The sequence below is a fragment of the Schizosaccharomyces japonicus genome, assembly GCF_000149845.2.
Source record: "Schizosaccharomyces japonicus yFS275 unplaced genomic scaffold supercont5.1, whole genome shotgun sequence".
Taxonomy (NCBI): domain Eukaryota; kingdom Fungi; phylum Ascomycota; class Schizosaccharomycetes; order Schizosaccharomycetales; family Schizosaccharomycetaceae; genus Schizosaccharomyces; species Schizosaccharomyces japonicus.
Window position 1 is genome coordinate 79,877 of NW_011627860.1, and position 19,103 is coordinate 98,979.

Below are 19,103 nucleotides of genomic sequence, written 5' to 3' on the forward strand. Positions count from 1 at the left end.
AGATCCTTTTTGCGCGTCCATCCTTAAAAGGTTTTGCTTTTTATTTTATCTCGCAGGTGACTTTCAATTCATAAATTGATGAGGATGTGTACGCATCAAAGTCGTTAATTTTTTTATTTACTTATGTTGTTTGACAGATCACAACTTCGTGCAGTGTTCGGATTTGTAACTGTATTTGACAATGTAGCATTCCCAGTATTACACTTAACAATGATGAATGAATATCCTTTTGCTTACGACACTTAAAAAAATGTTTAATTCTTTGATTTTTTTTATTTATGAGAAATAGAAAAAAACAAAATTTAATTCATGAAGCAAACACAAAACGTCCTCACAGCCATATAGTTTTATAAAACTCTAAAAAGCGTTGACAATGAATTCTTATAAGGTGAACACACCATTTCTAGTTGGAGTCGCCACTATAGTGTTTGTTTTTTGATCATGTGCGTATCAAACTTAACCTAATCTCGTTATGACAACCTCCTAGATTAAAATTTATCACACAAATGAACCATCTGTTGCCTCTGTTCTTTAACCCATACATACACACTGTTATAAATACTTTTATTTATCGGACTCCTATACGTTTAAAAATTTTTTTTTGATGAATTAATAGGAATATCATAAAAGCAGAAGAAAAACGCCAATAATTACATACTCTAGTCTCTTAAATCTTGGGGGAGATTTAATTCATTCTTTTTTTTTTTTGATTTGGTTTTCCTGTATTTATACAGAAAAAAAAATGTCCTTTAATGTGAAAAAACCGCGTCGTCAGCGTACCAAAAAATCGTGCCTTAATTGCCGACTTAAAAAACTGAAATGTGATCGTTGCTTACCGTGTTCACGTTGCAAGGAACGACATGTGGAGGATCGTTGCTTTTATGAAACGCCCTCTGATACCAGGCTTGTAACTAACATTCGTCCTTTACAACCTGCAGAGGAGACACATGACACAGAGGCGGATTTGCTGACTGGTGAAAAATTTCACTGTTACAAACCTATTGTCTTGCTTCAAATGGCCGAAGATAGTCGTGCTATGCCGAGGCTCTTCTTTGATTACTTTTTTCCAAAGGTATCATCGACGAGCCTCAATAATCCTAATGATTATTTTAATTTACTTCCACCGCTAACTGTGTCGGAACTTATATTTGATCTTTACATTGAAAGGTTCGATACAGTATTTCCTATCATCGATAGAAAAGTTATAAGGGAAGACATGCACAGACTGGTTAGTGCCTCCAGTTTTCCCCACCCCGGCCGACTAAAGCTCATTTTGATGCTTTTCCACTACTCATTAACGATAACGGATTTGCCCGAGGCAATAGAAAAATACTTTGCGGAAACCAATGATTCGGCCAAATCACTGTCGAGCCGAATAAAGCAAAAAATGGAAGAACTTGAAGACTTTCGGGTGCATACTCGTCATCTCCCTGATGTCTACTACCTCGAAGCCTCTGTTGTCCAAACCTATTATTCTTTTTTAACGCAACCTCCGCAGCAACTGAACTTGGACTTATGCAGTACAATACATTATGCAACGTCCATCAAAGGACTCACAAACATGAAAAACCAACCTACAGTACAACGGCGTTACAAACAATTATGGACGACGCTATGTCAGCTTGATGCCATGGTTGCTGTTCTTCGTTCGAACAACCCATGGGTGCAACACGAGTGGGATGGTCAGCTTATTCCTAAGCTTGAGGATACGTTGGCGGATGAGAAAGAATGGAGATATCAAAAGCTCTTAGGACAAATTCTAGAATTTGGACTGCAAGTTCAAAAAGACCATCTTTCTTTGTCAGTAGAGAAATTCACGAACAAAAACGAAGATTTCAACGTGGGTATTACTCAATTTAGCCTACAAGTTGAGAACTGTTTGAACATGACTTCAAACCGCGCCGAAAGTTTTCGTTTTGAAATATTTAAGCTTCTGCTTTTTCGGATTAAAACGAATATATATCGGTACTATCCGTTTACGGATGATGCAGAAAACGGAAAGTATGAATATCAATTCCAATTGCTGGGGAGCAGCTCAATGCGGAAAATAGAGCATACTATTTCTATTTTCGATGAATCTAAAAGCTTTTGCTGGATGAGACAGGTCAGTATTCAAGGTTTAGAGTCTTTCAGTTCTATGCCGATTTGCATAAAACACAACTTCTATTACCAAGACGATCTCACCAGTCACATATCTTTTTTTCTTCAACAGCGTGATTTGTTGAACATAGATTCAAAGATCTGTGATTTATTAGGTGAGTTTCTACGATTTTTAAAGTCACTTCAAAACGATGAAGAATATGAGAGTCTACAACAAATTACTCGTGCCGGGGATTCGGCAGCATTTGATTTGCTAAACACATGGTTGTTTTAAAGACCACTGTTTCTTATTAGGATCATTCATTGGAAAAATCAACATCGAACATGTTGTGCAACGACCACAAAATTCTTATGTTTGTTAAATAATTATTGTCGATTAATGAAACTAGCATTTACATAAACTTCTTGTTACTTTTCACTTGCTAACCATTTTAGACTATGGACTTTTATTGCACAATGCATAGAAAAAACAATTCGCAGCGACCCTTCAAGGCTATATCATCGTGATGTACTCTTCCGCTCGCCGTAATTGCTCATCAACGGATTGAAAAGCATAACTACGGGGCTTTGAGCAATAGGCTAATCAAGAGAAATTTAACGCTTATTCAACAAATCAAGGCTCGGGCTCATGATACAATAAGCCCTCTAACAAGATTTATTGGACCGCTTAAAAACTTTTATTTAATCCACCAATTACTTCAAACTTCTTCCGAGAAATCGCGAAGTTGCGGTTTTTTAGCCATAAAATAGAATCCGAATTAAAAAACACGCGCTCTTCTCCTGAAAGCCGTTCGTCTTTATGGATCATAAATCAAAAAGTTCTTCGTCCATTTGGACTGAGACAAATTCAGAGGAGAAGCAGAAACCTGCTGTAACCACAGTCCTCGAGTCACCCATTGATGAAGAAAGGGGAGTTGAGGTATCCGCTATTGGCGAAAAACCTGTTGCCGATGTTGCTTTGGCAATACTGGACGATACCAACTTTACATACACAAAAGAAGAGGCTAAACATGTCTCCCGTAAAATCGACCTTGTCCTAATGCCACTAATGGCTCTCACCTATATGATTCAGTATCTGGACAAGGTGACGCTTTCATACGCGGCACTATTCGGCATGAATACAGATACGCATCTTCATGGCTCTCAGTACAGTTGGCTCACAACGATCTTTTACTTGGGCTATCTTGTTGCCCAGTATCCCGGTGCATATATAATGCAAAAGACAGGTGTTCGAGGCTTCTTATTTGTGAACATGTTTTTCTGGAGTGCCATGGTGCTTCTAATGGCGGCATGCCATAACTTTTCCGGCCTCGCAACTTGTCGATTCTTCATGGGTGTCTTCGAAGCATGCGTCAGCCCAGCTTTCGTCAGCATCACCAGTATGTGGTACAAGCGAACGGAACAACCCGCACGATCACTGTTCTGGTCCTCATTTAACGGCGTTGCAGCAATTGTGGGCGGCCTGATCAACTTCGGAGTTGCTCACATTCAAAATGAAAAAGTGCCTACCTGGAAATTTACTTTCATCATCATTGGCGGCGCCTCAATCATCTGGTCAGTTTTCTTTTTCTTCTTGTTTCCAAGTAATCCAGTTACGGCTCGGTTCCTGACACAACGCGAGCGCAGAATTGCCATTGAGCGTGTTCGTGAAAATCGTACTGGTGTCGAGAATAAAATATTCAAGAGAGAACAGCTTTGGGAAGCACTTCTGGATCCTCAAGTTTGGTTGATTGTGTTTGCCATCGGTGTGTGGATGATCACCAATGGTATTGGCGCCTTCAATTCAATCATTATCGAAGCGTTAGGCGGATTCAGCAAAGAAAAAACGACATTGATGAACATGCCTGGTGGTGGATTCATGATCGTGTTCCTTTTTTTCACCGGTCTCTGGTGTAATTACATCCGTAATGGAAGATTAATCATCGCAGTTTTTGGCACTTGGCTGCTCATTCTCGCATCTTGCCTTGTATGGAAACTTCCGTCAACGGACCCGTGGGGCCGCATGGTCGGTATGTGGTTAACATACACGACACCAATTACGTTCGTCATGCTTTTGTCTATCTCAGCTTCGAACATCGCTGGGTACACGAAAAAGCTAGTGGTTAACGCGAGCATTTTCTGTTTTTACGCAGTTGGAAACATCGTCTCGCCTTTGCTTTTTAAATCAAGCCAGAAACCCACTTATAACATGGGCATGGAGTCGATGCTTGTTGCCTCCATCGTCGTGTGCATCCTGTGCCTTCTGCTCATGGCTTACTACAATTATGAAAACCGCAGAAGAACCAAGTTAGAGGAAAAGGAGCTTGATGCTGGTACCGGTCAATATAAAAAGAACGAGGAGTTCATGGACTACACAGATCGGCAACAGATTGCGTTTCGGTATATTTGGTAAAGTATTCGGATCCGCATACTCTGTAAAAATAACTGCGGCATGGGTGCACAATAAACCTCACTATTTAATTCTCAAAATAACGTCGTGTCGATGCGCATTAGTCAATTCACATTTGATCTGCGACTTTGGCTTCTCCTTCAATGATCAATCTTTTGGGATAATCACATTGCTTACACGGCGCGCTTCACCCTCTTTTTGATTGTAGATTACGACATACTTATAGGAATATACAATTCACTTACTGCGCCTTTAACAAATGTTTATAGCCCGCCCAATTTACTCCGCTCTTCCTGCTGGTCCCTATCTAACAATTCGTTTTTAGTGGTAGCAGAGATAATGTACATGCTCCCTTTATCCGGCAACCATTACGCGTATAAGGCAACATACAGAGCAATAATTACTAATAGCGGTGCTAGATTAGCATATAGAGATATATGTTTATTAATAATATGACACAAATATGCGTAAAGAAAATTATAGAAAACATGAGATGTCTTCAGATGTAACTCAAAAAAACACGGACGAGTAGTAGACGCTTTTTAGTAACGTAAGTGTGGTTCTTCAGGATGTACAACACTGTTCATGCAATGACCGACCATAGCAAGATGGAGTCGGAACATGCGGGGCCAAAAGTACCGAACGGTTGTTACGTAAAGCGCAATCCGAAAACAGAACTAGTAGAACTTTAGTAAAAAGCCCTGTGCAAGTTATGAGCACAAAAACATAGTCTATCACGGTCGGAAGATGTTGTATATGAGAGAATGAGCGTGCGCTGGAATTCGGGGTAACAAGGAGAGCGCGAACGGTCTATGCACGATTTCTGTGTGTTCGCACCAGTCAATGTGTTGTCTAAATGATTTCTTCGGGCGTTGGATTTCCATGCACTGCAGGGTAAAAGTTTCGTCTGTAGGCGCTGCTCATATCTCCATCTTTCTTTTCATCAATAGGAGCCATGTCTGCGTTATATGCGGCCGTAGAGGGATCTCCACCAGGCTGGGGTGCAGGGATGTTGTATGTAGCCACGGTTTCTTGCAGTGCGGAGTAGTACTGCAGAACTTCGTGTGACAGCGTGCTAGAATTTTCGTCTTTCCCTGGATATAAGATCTCCTGCACGTACACAGCACGCGCAGCCATAAGAAATAGTGCAATCCACACTACTGTAATAGCGACACCAGCAATCTCGCCTACCATTTTTATTGCCGCTGAATTGACTGACCGGCCAATTTCATCAATGTCCATAACAAGACCAACGTTAGCGAAGACCATGGCGAACCAGCTCACCTTGAACTTTACGGCTTGTTTGCTGCAAAAACCAGCTACCATGCACACGAACGCAATGCTGAAATTGAACAGGGATAGTCCAACCATAAACAGTGCCATAAAACATGACACAAACTCCAACATTTCAGATGAGTTTTCACCCACGAAAATATAGGGTCTTTTTTTACGAGCGGCAAAAGAGAGATCAAGCAAGGTAAGCCCCGTGAAAGAGGGTGGACTAACAAAAATAAACAGGCCTGGCCGGTCAGACGCCGGCATTAGACCATAGATAAATAGTTTATACATGTTCACTGCATATACCATAATATACACCCAGAAACCAAGACCCTGGAATGCAATTCCAGCAATAACCATGTCCTTCGCTTGCTTAGCCGGCTGGGACTCAGCAATGGCACTGGCGATAACACCGCAAATCATGCAAGGGAAAATGGGCAAAACAAGTGCTGGTGCAATCGTCTCCGGTGTAAAGATGTTTCGTGAATACAACGTGTAGAATTGTCCCATCACGAAAATGAAACTAACGCCGACAAATATCCAGTATACGACACGAATGAAATACACCATCCATATGCCAACATATGGCCAGGCGAATGGATCAAGACAGCTAATCGATGTTGCAACAGACAACAAAGATGTGGGAATGAAAAGCATTTCGGCCGGGTTTGTCCACGACTTTTGGAGGCTGCCAGGAACCCGTACAAACCGATACGTGATGCATATAAAATATGTAGCCAGCAAACACAACTGGAAAATGAATACCACTTTTCCAATGGTATTCATACCATAAAATCGATAAGGATACAGACTGATGACCATGGCAATACCACCCGTACCCATACTAGAAGCAAACCACGCCCAAGAGAAACATTCCAACCGTTTTTTCAGAGGAATACGAGGTCCGCGAACCCGCAGGTCAAACAGCTCATGGTATCGTTGTTTTAGAAGAGGAGGAACCATAGGGATAAAAACGTCTATCGTTGGTTAGTACTGGAACGTTTACATACACACCCGCACGCGAACGGAAGCTGGTTCCCCAACTTCTCGTTGCTCTCGCCGATGGCGGCAATCAAATGATGCGGCAAAATCAACGGAACACTCACATTCTCAACCGGGACTTAATTCTGAAGCACTAGAGTATAGTAACGCTGTTCATGCGGATGCTACAATGTTAAAAGAAGGGCGCTCAATATGCGAGTAGCGCTGTAAAGGAAGCGGCACTGCCATAAATGGGGTTGGTGCAGCGTAGCGACGGGTTTGTGTTCTGGCCTTGAATTTTCTCGCTTAATCCTTCCACACTTCTTATTCGTTCGTTAACCAAAATCTTGTGACGCAGGTGCGCGCTAGTTGCCGATAATCAACATGATTTCATTCAAAATTACTTCGGCACGTGCGAACGAGATTTCAGCCTTTGCGGGGCATACGGTTAGTGGCCGCGGCAACATCACGGCATACGTGTGTTTAAGAGCGTACGTCGCATGAGCGCGGATGCGAAAACCGGCAATTATGCGCCAATTTGCGTCGTTCAGGCCGCTCTAGTGCTGCACTAACCACAGAAATGGACGCGATAGCAATCCCGAACGTTCTTTGACTTTCGCTTAAACGGCAACCCTTCCGCGGCACCCCGCGGTCAAGTATTCGATTCATGTGGGGACAACGTCTCTTGTTGAGTAACCCCCACTTCACTTCTTTTTTTCCATAATTTTGTCGCATTTCTTTCGGTTTTGTCCAAAACTGCACTTGAAAAGTTTTCGCAAAACTTCTCGGTCCAATCAGAAACCACGGAACTGCCGATCCTGTGACCGGAACATGTGCCGCGGTCACGTGGAAGCGAATTTTTCTCAGTTTATGGAGAAATGCGGCAAATAGGGTCGAAAGAACGAGAAGGGGACTGGGAGCGCGTCGAGAACGAGAAAATGGTTTCCGTCGCAGATCGAACCAATCAGAGAACGACTAATTCCTCGATTGCGGGAGGGCGGGCACAAAAAGCGCGCCCGCACGTCGCATTAGTTTCCAAAGGGCTGCGAACTTTGTCTGGGCCTTGCTGGGTCGGGCTTGCTTCGCTGCGGCGGTCGCGCTAGTGATGTGTGATTCTCGACCGGTCTATATACGCTGAATACGCTTCCTTGAGAGCAGAATTAATTGCCATGGTGTTAATGTTGCACCAAGTCTCAAACCCGCTTAGCAATTGCTTGTTACATTTTGCGTTTCGACGACTACCCACACGCTAACGTCTTCTGATTAACAAACGAACATCGCTTGCCCCAAACTTACTCCGCACACTTCTACGTATTCCCAAGTCGCCCCGCACATCGCGCCAACTCACGTGCATTGATCGATCTTTCACTAGGAAGCGGTGCGAAAATGAATGGTGTCGGCATTGGTTAGTTGCGAGCCTAGACCTTCCAGTAGACGTCTTTTTTTGTGAGCTCTTTGATGCTGTGGTAACCAGCCAAGCCCATGTTAAGATCAAGGTCAGCCATGATGCAACGAAGAACGTGAACGACTCCGTCAGTACCAGCCAACGAAAGGCCCCATAAGAACGGTCTTCCGATGAGAACCGCCTTGGCGCCAAGCGCGAGAGCTCGCATCACATCCACGCCTGAACGGACACCTGAGTCAAAGAGCACAGTCAACTTGTCGCCAACAGCATCAACAATGGGCTCTAATGCCTCGATAGATCCAATACCGCCGTCGAATTGACGTCCACCATGGTTGGAAACGATAATGCCATCGAGACCATACTCTACAGCCTTCTTCGCGTCGTCAACATGCTGGATACCTTTCAGGATAATTGGTCCCTTCCAGTGTCTACGCAACAAGTTAATCTCGTCCCAACCATGTTGTGATCCAGGGAAAATGTGCTTCACCCAATGCTTGCCAACTTCACGAGGGTTGCTTTTGGGAGAAAGATTTAACGATCTCATCTTGTCTAAGAAGGCCTCGGTACTGTTACAAACTTGATCACCAACACCATGGTAAAACGGAACGTAAGCATTCTTCAAATCGCGAGGACGCCAACTGAGGTTCCAAGTGTCCAGTGTGACAACAAGAGTTCTAAAACCCGCAGCCGTTGCTGCTTCAAGCATTGACACGGTAACATTAGGGTCCTCAGGCCAATACAACTGGAACCAACGTGGTCCGTCGCCAGAAGCCTGGGCTACTTGTTCCATGGAAGACGAGGATGCGGATGACATGATGTAAGGAATGCCCAATTTGCTAGCTGCTCTAGCAGCCGCAACTTCGCCCTCTGAATGGTACAGACGTTGCACACCAATGGGAGCAACAAGGATTGGCGTGGGATACTTAACGCCAAAAAGCTCAATTTCCAAGTTCCGTGTCGAAGCTTTCGGCGTGAGCATATGAGGAATAAAACGCACCCGGCCGAGAGCTTCAGTGTTGCGTCTCTCAGTGCTTTCACGTCCGGCGGATCCAGCTGCGTAGCAGTACGCTGTCTCGGACAAGCGTTCCTTTGCAAGGGGCTGCCATTCGTCAAATACAGTGGTGAATGGTGGCTTCTTGTCATGAAGACCCATTTCGTACAACTCCTCCTGGTAGACTGACCAGGGTAGGTACTTCTTGTCAATGTCGGTGTACGAACTCTTTTGAGGCATATTTTTATAACGTTGTCCTGCACCTATTGATAGAAAAAAAAGATGAAAGAAATAAGGAACGCAAAGGGTTAAGTAGCTTTGGTGATAGAATGAGCATCGTATATCGATTTAATAAATATCGAAGACTCTTGTGATGTCACGATTTGAGTTGGTGTATATAGTATGCTGAAACGATGCTATAGGAACGAGTGGAGTAGATCAAAATTAAAAACGCGAGATGCACTTGTAGTAAGACGGTAATTCAGCGAATAATTGTCATCGTTTGGGGTCATTTAGCCATGAAGATCAGAAAGAAGAACGGCATGATGAAGGGGTGACGAAGGATGCCGTATCCGTTACCAATAACGAAGTAAGAGAGGTGGGCTTGTAAATGCGAAGATGATATTGTAAAACCAGGAAAACGCGGGCCGAAGATTAAGAAGACTCATAATAATTCAATCAAGCCATGATGAAGGGATGCGCAGCATTGGAACAGGCGAGAAACAAAAAACGAAGGCGAAGGAGTAAACATTGTAGAGGACTTAAGCGAAAAGATTCATGAACTTTCAGTAAGCCGAAAATTCGAGGATGAGTCATAAACAAAATAAAAAAACATTACTTTCAGAATTTGAGGGAAATGAGCAGAAAGGGAACATTAAGACACGCCCTGTCAACTAAGCAAGCATTAAACCCTAGGCCAGAGCATGCGAGTAGCGACACTAAAATGTCAAAATCAATCGATAAGAATAGGGAGCATTGCTTTAATCTTTTCTAAATCTGATGAAACGCAGAGGAATTAGATGAACTACATTTTTACCAAAACCCACTTGTCAGGGGAGGAATAGTCCTCCGTGCGGAATATTTTAAGTGCTGTCACAACTTGATAACCAGTCCGATTCAGCTCTTCAATCAACTGAGTTAAGAAATAGCGAACCTCCATGGTTTCAAGACTGTGAGGAAACCAGGGATTACCACGCAATTTAAATTCCGGATACAAACCGTTACTTGTTCGCATCTTTTTAAGTCCCAATCTCCAGTGCAGACTGATAGCACTCTCAACAGCTGTAACAAGATCCATCGGACCGTCGATAATACGGATTCTGTCTTGGCGATTGAAATCGATGACACACCATGTCGGGCTCGGAATGGGCAACGACTGCGCATAACCGGGTGTGTAGCGAAAGAACCAATTATCCAGTGCACCCATTTTATTAGAGATGTTACATGTCAATGTGATTTTCCAATTGTTAGCTGCCATAAGAGCGATTAACTCCTTCACCAGTTTCGGTGCAAGGTGTCGGGACACGCCGGAAGCTTCCCATGGCGTTCCATTGAGCCGAAATTCATATGAGGGACCATAGTTTCGCTTTCGCGCAACTCCATACGGCCAGAATTGGCGAAGAAGAATATCAACAGCGGGAAAAATGCTTTCGGGGACATTGGTGAAGCGGATCATATCAATTGAGTGCAAAGAAATGCAAGCAATGGGCGGGACATCATTCGTATGAGTAAGTGGACGGTTCGGAGGAGGAGGAGGGATTTGAGACAAAGAGGATGAAGAAGAAGAAGAAGAAGAAAGAGCAGAGGGAGCACGAGGGGCAGAAGAGGAAGAGCTTGGCTGGACGAAGCCCGTTTTTCGGTCCTTCCCTGCGTCAGCAAAAGCCGAATTCGGTGTGTATGCAGGCGGTTGCGACGAGTTTTGATTCATGAAGAAGACGATACTCTCGAATAAACGGCCAAACGGTGTTATTTGAAGGTTTAATTTACAATGCTGCGCCACCGGCTCGCTTAGTGCCTCGGAGATGATTTACGGCTTTTTTGTAGTGTTTCTTTTAGCAGGTGACATCAAAATCATACATTGATTGGTCGGCAAAATAAAGTTTGCGGCTGTAGCGAAAAACAATTATTGTGTATGGAAAAAACAAAAACAGTTCCGAACTTGTCTGCTTGTTACAGTATTAAGTGCACTGTTCTTTTCAGTATCCGAATTAAAACGCTTTTTTTGCATGTCGATTTAAATGGAAGAATTGGTAATAAAAAAGCACATAAGATTGAGTAACAAAAAAACAAAACAACAACTATATAACCAAGGAATTGAAGTATACCCATGTATTAGAGTGCTCAATTGAGTATTATAGCGCAAGGGCAACCATTCAGAAATCATATAATGAGTGAAATTGAAGGAAAATATAATATGAGGCCACTTGCTTAAAGCACATAGGGCCGACGGCTTTAAGCGGAAAAAGAAGCCGAAGACAATGATGATGTCTTCTCGACAATCAGCACTTCCCCTGGTTCCTTTACGGTTTCTTCCTTCACACCTCTGTCGTTGTCGCTTCTATAAATATTGCGACAGCTGTTCCATTTTTCAGAGGGGATAACGAAATAACTTATGATGGCAAACACTGTGATTGAACCAAGAATTACTGGGGCGTAATTGAAGTTCTTTCCCGTGACCGGAAATGCTTTAGGAGATAAGAGAATGATAGAGGACCATAAATTCCAAAACATTGATATAACCAAGAAAGGAAGGGAAAAGCGGCCCAATGACCATGCCGATTTTGGCATACATTTGCGAGATAAAAATACGCGACCAAAGCAAATTAGGGCATACGCAGTAAATGTTGGTACTGCGGCGGCCGACATGAGTGAAGTGAAGGCAACCGTGCTTGGCAAAATGGTGCACAAAAGAAGAGCTGCGACCACATAGATAAAGGTTACAGCATTTCTCGGCTGTCCATCCCGATCCACTCGTTTGAGGAACCCAGAAAATGGCAGAACGCCATCTCGTGCAACAGCGAACACAAGTCTGCTCGAAGCTAGAATAGCCATGGTTGTGTCGAGGAGCATGCCTATCATGCCAACGACATTCATGAACACATGGGCATGCTTTCCGAGGCTCTCGGCATAGAAACTGACAAAAGGCTGTTGCGGGTTAAGTTTCAGTAGCTCATAAACATGTGGAGTGGGAGGAAGACAGAAGAGGAACATCACAATAACAGCTGCGCTTAGCAAACCATTTACCAACGTCGAATACATCATTCCACGTGCAGCATTATGTGAGGCGTCCTTCGTCTCCTCAGCAACATGACCAGCAGCATCGTATCCAACAAGAACACGGGCGGTGCAGAAGAAGGTTAGACACCAAGACCAACCATGTGAAACACCTTCTCCTAAACCATAGTTTGTAGATAGCATAAATTCGCGGCCACGGAATCCATAGGATGAGGAAACTGCGATGGGAAGCCAAATCATATTCAAAAAGAAATCCAACAAGATCACGGCCACTGAAAGTCGAAATATGTGACGGAAAATTCGCGGTGGGATATAACTAATCAGTATTGAAACGAGAAGTAAGCCTTCAGCGATGGCCCATTGAACCGCGCGAAACTTGATACTCGAACTACTGGTATTGAAGGACGAACCAAAAACAGGGACTTCTCCAAAAATAAACTTTGTAATTGAATTACAATTTACGGCCACGAAAGACGTCCAAGCAGTTGTTGACCACCAGGCGACGATAAACCCAAATAGGCGGCCAAACCGTTTTCCGCCGGAAGCAGAGGCCCAGAGATAAATTGAACCGGCAGCTGGAAGTGCTGAACAGGTCTCAGACATCACGGCAGCAGAGATGAGATTTAGCGGCAAAGAGATTGCATAAGTAATCCAGTATGCTGAAGGGCCACCGGCCATCAAACCGACGTAAAAGGAACCTCTAATGTTACTCATGCAATCGCAAGCAGCAAACGAGCTTGCAAAATTCTCAAACAAGTTGTATGTCCGGTGGAGTCGTTCCTTGTATCCAAGACTATTCAAGAACTTCTCATCCTTGTTTGACTCCTCACTTTCACGATGAGTGCAAGAAAGCTGTGTTTCTTTTTTTTCCATTTTGCTGAAAAGTGATCAATGAATTGCTACGGGCCAGGTTCAAATCACTTTTGCCGTTAATTTTAAGGATGAATGGACAACGTCCTTTGAACTCGCGCATCTTTCGTCTAAATTCTGATTGCTTTTATGTATGCTACCATGGATAAAGAGGCCCACTCTAAAATTGTTCACCGGTTACATTTTTCCGGCGAACTGATACCAACTTTTAATAAGAATTAAGGTAGATTATATGTCCATTAAATCCTCCAGTGCCCTTTCTGGATGTTGTTGGTTGTGGATTAAGTAGTGAAGGACTTTCTCATAAGTCTTAGCCATTGTGTCCTAAACACTTGCGACATTTTAATTATCGTACTTAAGAGACGAGTTCACTGATACGAGATCTTCTTGAGAAACGACACCTCCTAGCACACCAACGTTACTTCTTTCGGTTGAGCCAATTGATAAGTTCAGAGTAGTCATAACGTCATAAAAAAGGATATTTCGTAGTAAATGTTGGTGCACAATTACAATCGAATTGAGTGTAGCGATTAAAGATGGCATTAGCCTGAAATCCTAGGATATATATGAGACTGAAACGAACAGGTAAACCACTGATACGTGACGACGATTGACAGAAATGATTTTAAACGGTTCATGCCACTGTAAACTCGTTACTTACACTGTTGAATCACAAACCGCCGTACCGTTTATGCGTTGCTTCTGTTCGATATGCAGAAAAACAGGCGGCTCTGGCGGTTACGGCATTAACCTTGGAGCAAACAATGATACTTTAGAGGTAAAGGGAATAGAGCACACTTCTGTTTACCACGCAATTTTTAAACATGGAATAGGAAACAAAGAAGTTAGAAGTAGTGCTGAAAGGAGATTCTGCAAACATTGTGGATCGGCCCTATGGCTGTTCAGTCCCGAGTACCCACACCTTGTTCATCCATATGCATCCTCTGTTGACACGGAATTGCCCGTTCCACCCTCACATGTAAATATCATGCTTGACAGTGCTCCAGCCTGGGCAAAAAAAATTGAGATGAACGGCCCTTCTTACGAAGAGTACCCTCCCATGAGTCTTCTTCAGTGGCACGAGGAGCACGAGTCCCTAACATAAGAGTAGTTTCAGTTAGCACCTAAGGCGGCTTTTAAGTTTTCAACATTAGAATAATCAAAGTCGTCTCGAGTAGCTTGTTTGCTCAGATTTTCATACTGGGCCATTTCTTTTGAAATGTCACTGTGTTGCTTTTTGATTAGTTCTAGTGAATCGTGTCCCAATATAAATTTCGCAGGAGGTTTGGATTGATTAACAAGCCGTAAAAGGAGGCATGCTGCTTTGTACGGATCGGTTTCTTCGGAACCGTGATAGGTCTTCCAAAATTCCCGCCATTGGCCTCCTGGTGTAGATTTGGTGTAGGCAGGATGTGCCTTAGACCAGCTCATGTTTTTGTTCGCCCATTCTGTTTGCATTCCACCAGGTTCAACAACGGTAATGAATATGTTCCACGACGGATCAAGTTCGCGCATCACGGTTTGACTGAACCCCTCGAGCGCAAATTTGCTAGCGTTGTATAAGCTCAATGCCGGTGAAGGATAGTAACCCGCTACACTTGATATCTGGAGAATTCGTCCGAACCCTTTGGGGCGCATAATCTCTAAAGCTTTTTTAGTCACATTGACACTCCCCCAAAAATTAACATCCATCTGTTTATGCATTTCTTCTTGTGTATATGACTCAAATTCGCCAACAAGACCGTAGCCAGCGTTGTTAACGACAATGTCGACGGAGCCGAAAACCTTAATGGCCTCTTGAAAAGCTGATTCGACACTCTTGGTATTGGTGACATCGACCTTCAGTTTGAGTAAATTCGAAGCATTCCCGTTTACATTAACCGACTCTGGGGTTCTTGAGCAAGCGATGACTTTGTAGCCTTTTTCTACGCCAACTTTAACCAGTGCTAGTCCAAGACCAGTAGAACATCCGGTGACAAACAAAACCAGCGCTGTGGATGCAACAGGCATATTCCTTAAATGATTTGGAGTCTGTGAGAAGACATTGCGGTTATATAGGATTCGGAGCCGCTATACTTCTAGACATTCGTTTCCCATGGTCAATCCGGTAACCTGGAACCAGCAACAAGTTTTCTTCACAGGATGGCAGACATCCGGACGAATTTACGTATTGAATTTTGCATTTGTCCAATTATACTGTCTATATGGTGCTTGGTGGGTACCGGAATTGCCGTGCAGCTCTGTGGCAATGACCTAATGGATCATGAAAAGCCGTTCGAACGGATTCCAAATTCCGTTACTTATAACATGTTTGGAATTTAAATTACAGTAACGTTTTTAAAGCCGGGGCAAAAACTCTAAACAGAATTATCTACGCTTATCGATTTTAAGGGCTGATGATATTAAGGGATATTGACAGATCCACTGCGAATTTTTAAGATACTTCGTTAGGCAACTTCAGACAACACTCAAAAGGAACCTGCCGTTGCAATTGATACCTGAAACAACTCTTCATCATTCTTTTTTTGAAATAAGCACATTTCCCTTACCGGTGATTTAATTGACCAAAGCGTGCTTTTACACTGATATTTACGATACCACGGGTACACTGATTTCCTATTAAGCTTAATTTTTTTGGGGGATTTCATTAGGTTTCTTGGATTAAATTGAAAATAACTGAACGAGAATGACTATCGACAACAAAAATCTAAACCTTGTAGAGACATTTCTCCAAAAAGTCAGTGCCAGTCCTGACTTTCCTTTTCTCAATGTTTACGGAGAAAAGGGAATCGAGAAGCAGGTTACATTTGCAGAAATGCATTTACGTGTGAAGACCCTGGCTAATTTTTACAACAAAATGAAGTTTGGGAATCCAATTGCAATTTTTATGAGACAGGAAGTGGATTTCCTCTGTTCCATGCTTGCAGCATGGGCTACCGGCAGAACATGCGTGATTATGAATAGCCTTTGGAACGAGGACGTTGTGAAGACGTTGTCAGAACGATTGTCTTTTGTTGATTGTGTATATAACGAATTGCAGCCTACTAGCGCTTTTGCAAACCTTAAATTGCATAATCTCGGTGAAGTCGACAACGATTTGAGCGCACCTGCCATCACGGGAAGCAACCCTCCAGCGATCAGCTTGATCAATCATTCCAGCGGTTCTACTGGCGTCCCCAAATCAATGCCTTTTCGAATGGAGCGGTATTGTCTTGGTCCTGATTATGGCATGGGACGTGAGACTATGAACTATGTGACGGCACTGCTTTTAGCAAATTCCTTTGCTTTAACGACGTACGCATGGGTATCTTCCATATATTCTGAATGCGGAAAGATGTTGTTGCCTAAGAAGAACCTTGTCCAGTGTGACTCGGAGGCCGAATTGATTTCGTGGAACACGTATTACGCATTAAAAAATGGTGCCGAACGACTTGTCCTGACTCCTAATTTATTGTTATTGACTTTACAGCGTCTGCCTTCTGATGATATTACATTCCCCTTTTGTAAATACGTGGTTGTTGGCGGCGAGCCAACGCCAAGAGCATTATTCCCATTGACAAAAAAGCATATTCCATCGGCTCGTGTTTATCCCCAGTATGGTTCAACAGAAACGGGTCTCATCTCATTTAGTGCTGCGGATATGAACAAAGAGGATGACTCTGCAGAGATTGTGTACATACCTGGAGCAAACGTTAAGAAGCTAATGCTCGTTGATGAAAACAATGTTCCTGTAGAGGAGAAACCGGGAAATGAAGGTTTCCCTTGTGTTTATTCCGATGTTCTGTCTGAACCTTACGTTGGTGACGACCCTCTTACTATCAAGGCAAGAAATGAGGTATTCGTAACAGTTAATGGCATTCCTGCCGTTCTGTTTTCCGATCTTGCCGTTTGGACACAAGTTGGTGACAAAATGGGTATAGTTATTAAAGGTCGTGTTGGTCGCCGTGTTAAGATTAACGGTGTCTACTATGATTTGGGTTACTTTGACGATTTAGCGTCGGGAATAGATGGAGTCGAAAAGGCTATGTCATTCCTCCGGAACGGTTGTTTGTACCTCTGTTTCACATCGTCGGAGAATGCTTCTGAGTCTTATGTTGTGCAGGAGCTGAACAGACGCTTGGGAAACATTGCGTTCTTTTCCTTGGCACTCAAATTGGACAAGCTGCCGTATAACTCAAATGCTAAAGTTGATATGAAGCGCTTAGAGGCCATCTTGAATGAACATCTTCTGAAAGAGGAAGAAAAATTGCCAACTGTTCCAAGCTCAGATATTGTCGCATCTTCATTGAGCAAAATTGTTTCGAAGGTTTTAGCCTTGCCTCAGTTAGAAGGAAAAGATTTCGGTTTCCGTACATACGGTTTGGATTCCATCCGTGCAGTCCTTGTAGGAAAGCTTTTGGAAAAGGAATGTGGTGTCAATGTGCCTGCACCTTTATTGTTGGATGGAAAGGCTTCCCCAACTCAAGTTTCGCAGTCCCTTTCATACCAAGTACCTTTGAGCGATTTTGTAGATGAGCAGCTTAAAAACCGCTGTCTCCCAAAATTGTTGATCCCTCAAAAAATATGTTTGGCTGAGAACTACACTCTGGTTACCGGTGCTAATGGATTTTTTGGTCGTCGACTTTTGGAGCATTTACTCGAGGATAAGCAGAATGTTGTTTGCGTTTTGCGCAATTCGCCGAATCTTGCTTCACGTATAAAGGAAATTGAGCATATGGCCTCTGATTTTAAGACGAGTGTTATTGTCTGGGCAGGCGATGTGACACAAGTAAGACTTGGACTTACGGAAAAACAGTACGACTGGGTTTCCAAAAATGTTCGTCATGTTGTTCACAGTGCTGCAGGTGTCCACTGGACGAAAGGCTATGAAGAACTTTACCAAAGCAATGTTGAAGCCACAATTCATGTCCTTAATCTCTGCTCCTCTGGTCCTAAGAAACTGACCTTTATTTCCGGAGGCGGCCAAGAGTATTTGGCTAACGTCACGACAATAAACCCTGGCACGACTTCTGGTTATGCACTTTCAAAACACGTTGCAGAAGAGTGTTGTCGGGCTGCATCAAAGGCTGGTATTCCGGTTTGTGTATATCGTCCCGGTTTAATTGTGGATGAGGGTGGTCTTATTACTGATCGGGATTTCTTTTGGCGCTTCCTGCAGAGCTGTATTAACTCAAAGCAATGGCCAATTAAAGATGGTCACCCCTTGACCTTTCACATTGTAGGTTTGCCCCAAGCATTACAAGAATGTTTTTTTTCTAACAAACAATAGGTTACTACTAAAGAACTTAGTGACGACGTAATGCATAAGTTGCCTGATACCGAGTTTTCGCTATTCAATGCATATCACAGTGTGAATGGTGACGAACTGAGAACAATCTGTGAACGAGTTTCACAGAAGAAGATCATTAATGTTCCCCTAGAGGACTGGCTTCACTTTGTTAAGGCCTCCATTACGAAAAGTGGAACTATTCATCCTTTGTTTCCTTTACAGGATATTCTCGAATCAACGCTTTTGTATGGAGAAATGGTTTCCGCCCAGCCAAATTCTGTAAAGGATTCCGCGTTACCTACGACGTTGATTTCCATACAAAAAACTGTTGAACAGCTACTTTCTCGCGAAGATTTATAGCCTGAATGTATTGAATATGATCTGTTGATAAATTGTGTAATATATCATAAATTATTTATAAACAGTTCACTTTTATGAAAGAGTTATTATCACTCCTTAATGATTATAGAAAAGAGCAGATTTCTATCACTTTTTGTCAACATGAACAACTTTAATCCACGAAAGCCGTAATCTTCGCTTAACCAAGAGTCTAAACAATTTAAAAAAAAAGAACGACCAATAAAGT

The 19,103-nt window shown here is 43.0% G+C and overlaps 9 protein-coding genes across 9 annotated transcripts; 4 read left to right on the plus strand and 5 right to left on the minus strand.

Annotated features, from left to right (window-relative positions):
* Nucleotides 1-387: 387 nt before the first annotated feature.
* Nucleotides 388-2,533, plus strand: SJAG_02138 (hypothetical protein). Its single transcript, XM_002173315.2, has one exon. It carries the CDS (start codon nt 743-745, stop codon nt 2,372-2,374), a length of 1,632 nt encoding a protein of 543 aa, XP_002173351.1. The 5' UTR covers nt 388-742; the 3' UTR covers nt 2,375-2,533.
* Nucleotides 2,534-2,830: 297 nt separating this feature from the next.
* On the plus strand, nt 2,831-4,976 carry SJAG_02139 (allantoate permease). Its single transcript, XM_002173316.2, has one exon. It carries the CDS (start codon nt 2,900-2,902, stop codon nt 4,490-4,492), a length of 1,593 nt encoding a protein of 530 aa, XP_002173352.1. The 5' UTR covers nt 2,831-2,899; the 3' UTR covers nt 4,493-4,976.
* SJAG_02140 (TDT malic acid transporter) lies at nt 4,897-7,064 on the minus strand. Its single transcript, XM_002173317.2, has 2 exons — nt 6,874-7,064; nt 4,897-6,744 (listed from the first exon to the last, which is right to left on the minus strand). The coding sequence occupies exon 2, from the start codon at nt 6,728-6,730 to the stop codon at nt 5,342-5,344; it is 1,389 nt and encodes a 462-aa protein (XP_002173353.1). The 5' UTR covers nt 6,731-6,744; nt 6,874-7,064; the 3' UTR covers nt 4,897-5,341.
* A 1,023-nt stretch (nt 7,065-8,087) lies between these two features.
* Nucleotides 8,088-9,540, minus strand: SJAG_02142 (cytochrome b2). Its single transcript, XM_002173318.2, has one exon. The coding sequence runs from the start codon at nt 9,382-9,384 to the stop codon at nt 8,167-8,169; it is 1,218 nt and encodes a 405-aa protein (XP_002173354.1). The 5' UTR covers nt 9,385-9,540; the 3' UTR covers nt 8,088-8,166.
* SJAG_02143 (hypothetical protein) lies at nt 9,474-11,144 on the minus strand. Its single transcript, XM_002173319.2, has one exon. It carries the CDS (start codon nt 11,069-11,071, stop codon nt 10,169-10,171), a length of 903 nt encoding a protein of 300 aa, XP_002173355.2. The 5' UTR covers nt 11,072-11,144; the 3' UTR covers nt 9,474-10,168.
* A 451-nt stretch (nt 11,145-11,595) lies between these two features.
* SJAG_02144 (hypothetical protein) lies at nt 11,596-13,251 on the minus strand (the record flags this gene model as incomplete). The annotated part of the gene is made up of 1 exon (XM_002173320.1): nt 11,596-13,251. The coding sequence occupies one exon, from the start codon at nt 13,249-13,251 to the stop codon at nt 11,596-11,598; it is 1,656 nt and encodes a 551-aa protein (XP_002173356.1).
* A 522-nt stretch (nt 13,252-13,773) lies between these two features.
* SJAG_05256 (glutathione-dependent formaldehyde-activating enzyme) lies at nt 13,774-15,817 on the plus strand. Its single transcript, XM_002173321.2, has one exon. The coding sequence runs from the start codon at nt 13,868-13,870 to the stop codon at nt 14,351-14,353; it is 486 nt and encodes a 161-aa protein (XP_002173357.1). The 5' UTR covers nt 13,774-13,867; the 3' UTR covers nt 14,354-15,817.
* Nucleotides 14,362-15,258, minus strand: SJAG_02145 (short chain dehydrogenase; the record flags this gene model as incomplete). Its single annotated transcript, XM_002173322.1, has 1 exon — nt 14,362-15,258. The coding sequence occupies one exon, from the start codon at nt 15,256-15,258 to the stop codon at nt 14,362-14,364; it is 897 nt and encodes a 298-aa protein (XP_002173358.1).
* Nucleotides 15,730-19,038, plus strand: SJAG_02146 (hypothetical protein). Its single transcript, XM_002173323.2, has 2 exons — nt 15,730-18,466; nt 18,518-19,038. The coding sequence occupies exons 1-2, from the start codon at nt 15,935-15,937 to the stop codon at nt 18,875-18,877; spliced, it is 2,892 nt and encodes a 963-aa protein (XP_002173359.1). The 5' UTR covers nt 15,730-15,934; the 3' UTR covers nt 18,878-19,038.
* The last annotated feature ends 65 nt before the right edge of the window (nt 19,039-19,103 follow it).

Bases quoted from the DNA above. Each gene is read 5' to 3' on its own strand.
- SJAG_02140 (XM_002173317.2), bottom strand. From the start codon at position 6,730: ATGGTTCCTCCTCTTCTAAAACAACGATACCATGAGCTGTTTGACCTG.
- SJAG_02139 (XM_002173316.2), top strand. From the start codon at position 2,900: ATGGATCATAAATCAAAAAGTTCTTCGTCCATTTGGACTGAGACAAAT.
- SJAG_02143 (XM_002173319.2), bottom strand. From the start codon at position 11,071: ATGAATCAAAACTCGTCGCAACCGCCTGCATACACACCGAATTCGGCT.
- SJAG_02142 (XM_002173318.2), bottom strand. From the start codon at position 9,384: ATGCCTCAAAAGAGTTCGTACACCGACATTGACAAGAAGTACCTACCC.
- SJAG_02138 (XM_002173315.2), top strand. From the start codon at position 743: ATGTCCTTTAATGTGAAAAAACCGCGTCGTCAGCGTACCAAAAAATCG.
- SJAG_02146 (XM_002173323.2), top strand. From the start codon at position 15,935: ATGACTATCGACAACAAAAATCTAAACCTTGTAGAGACATTTCTCCAA. The intron at 18,467-18,517 runs GTAGGTTTGCCC...AACAAACAATAG, and splicing joins ACCCCTTGACCTTTCACATT to GTTACTACTAAAGAACTTAG.
- SJAG_05256 (XM_002173321.2), top strand. From the start codon at position 13,868: ATGATTTTAAACGGTTCATGCCACTGTAAACTCGTTACTTACACTGTT.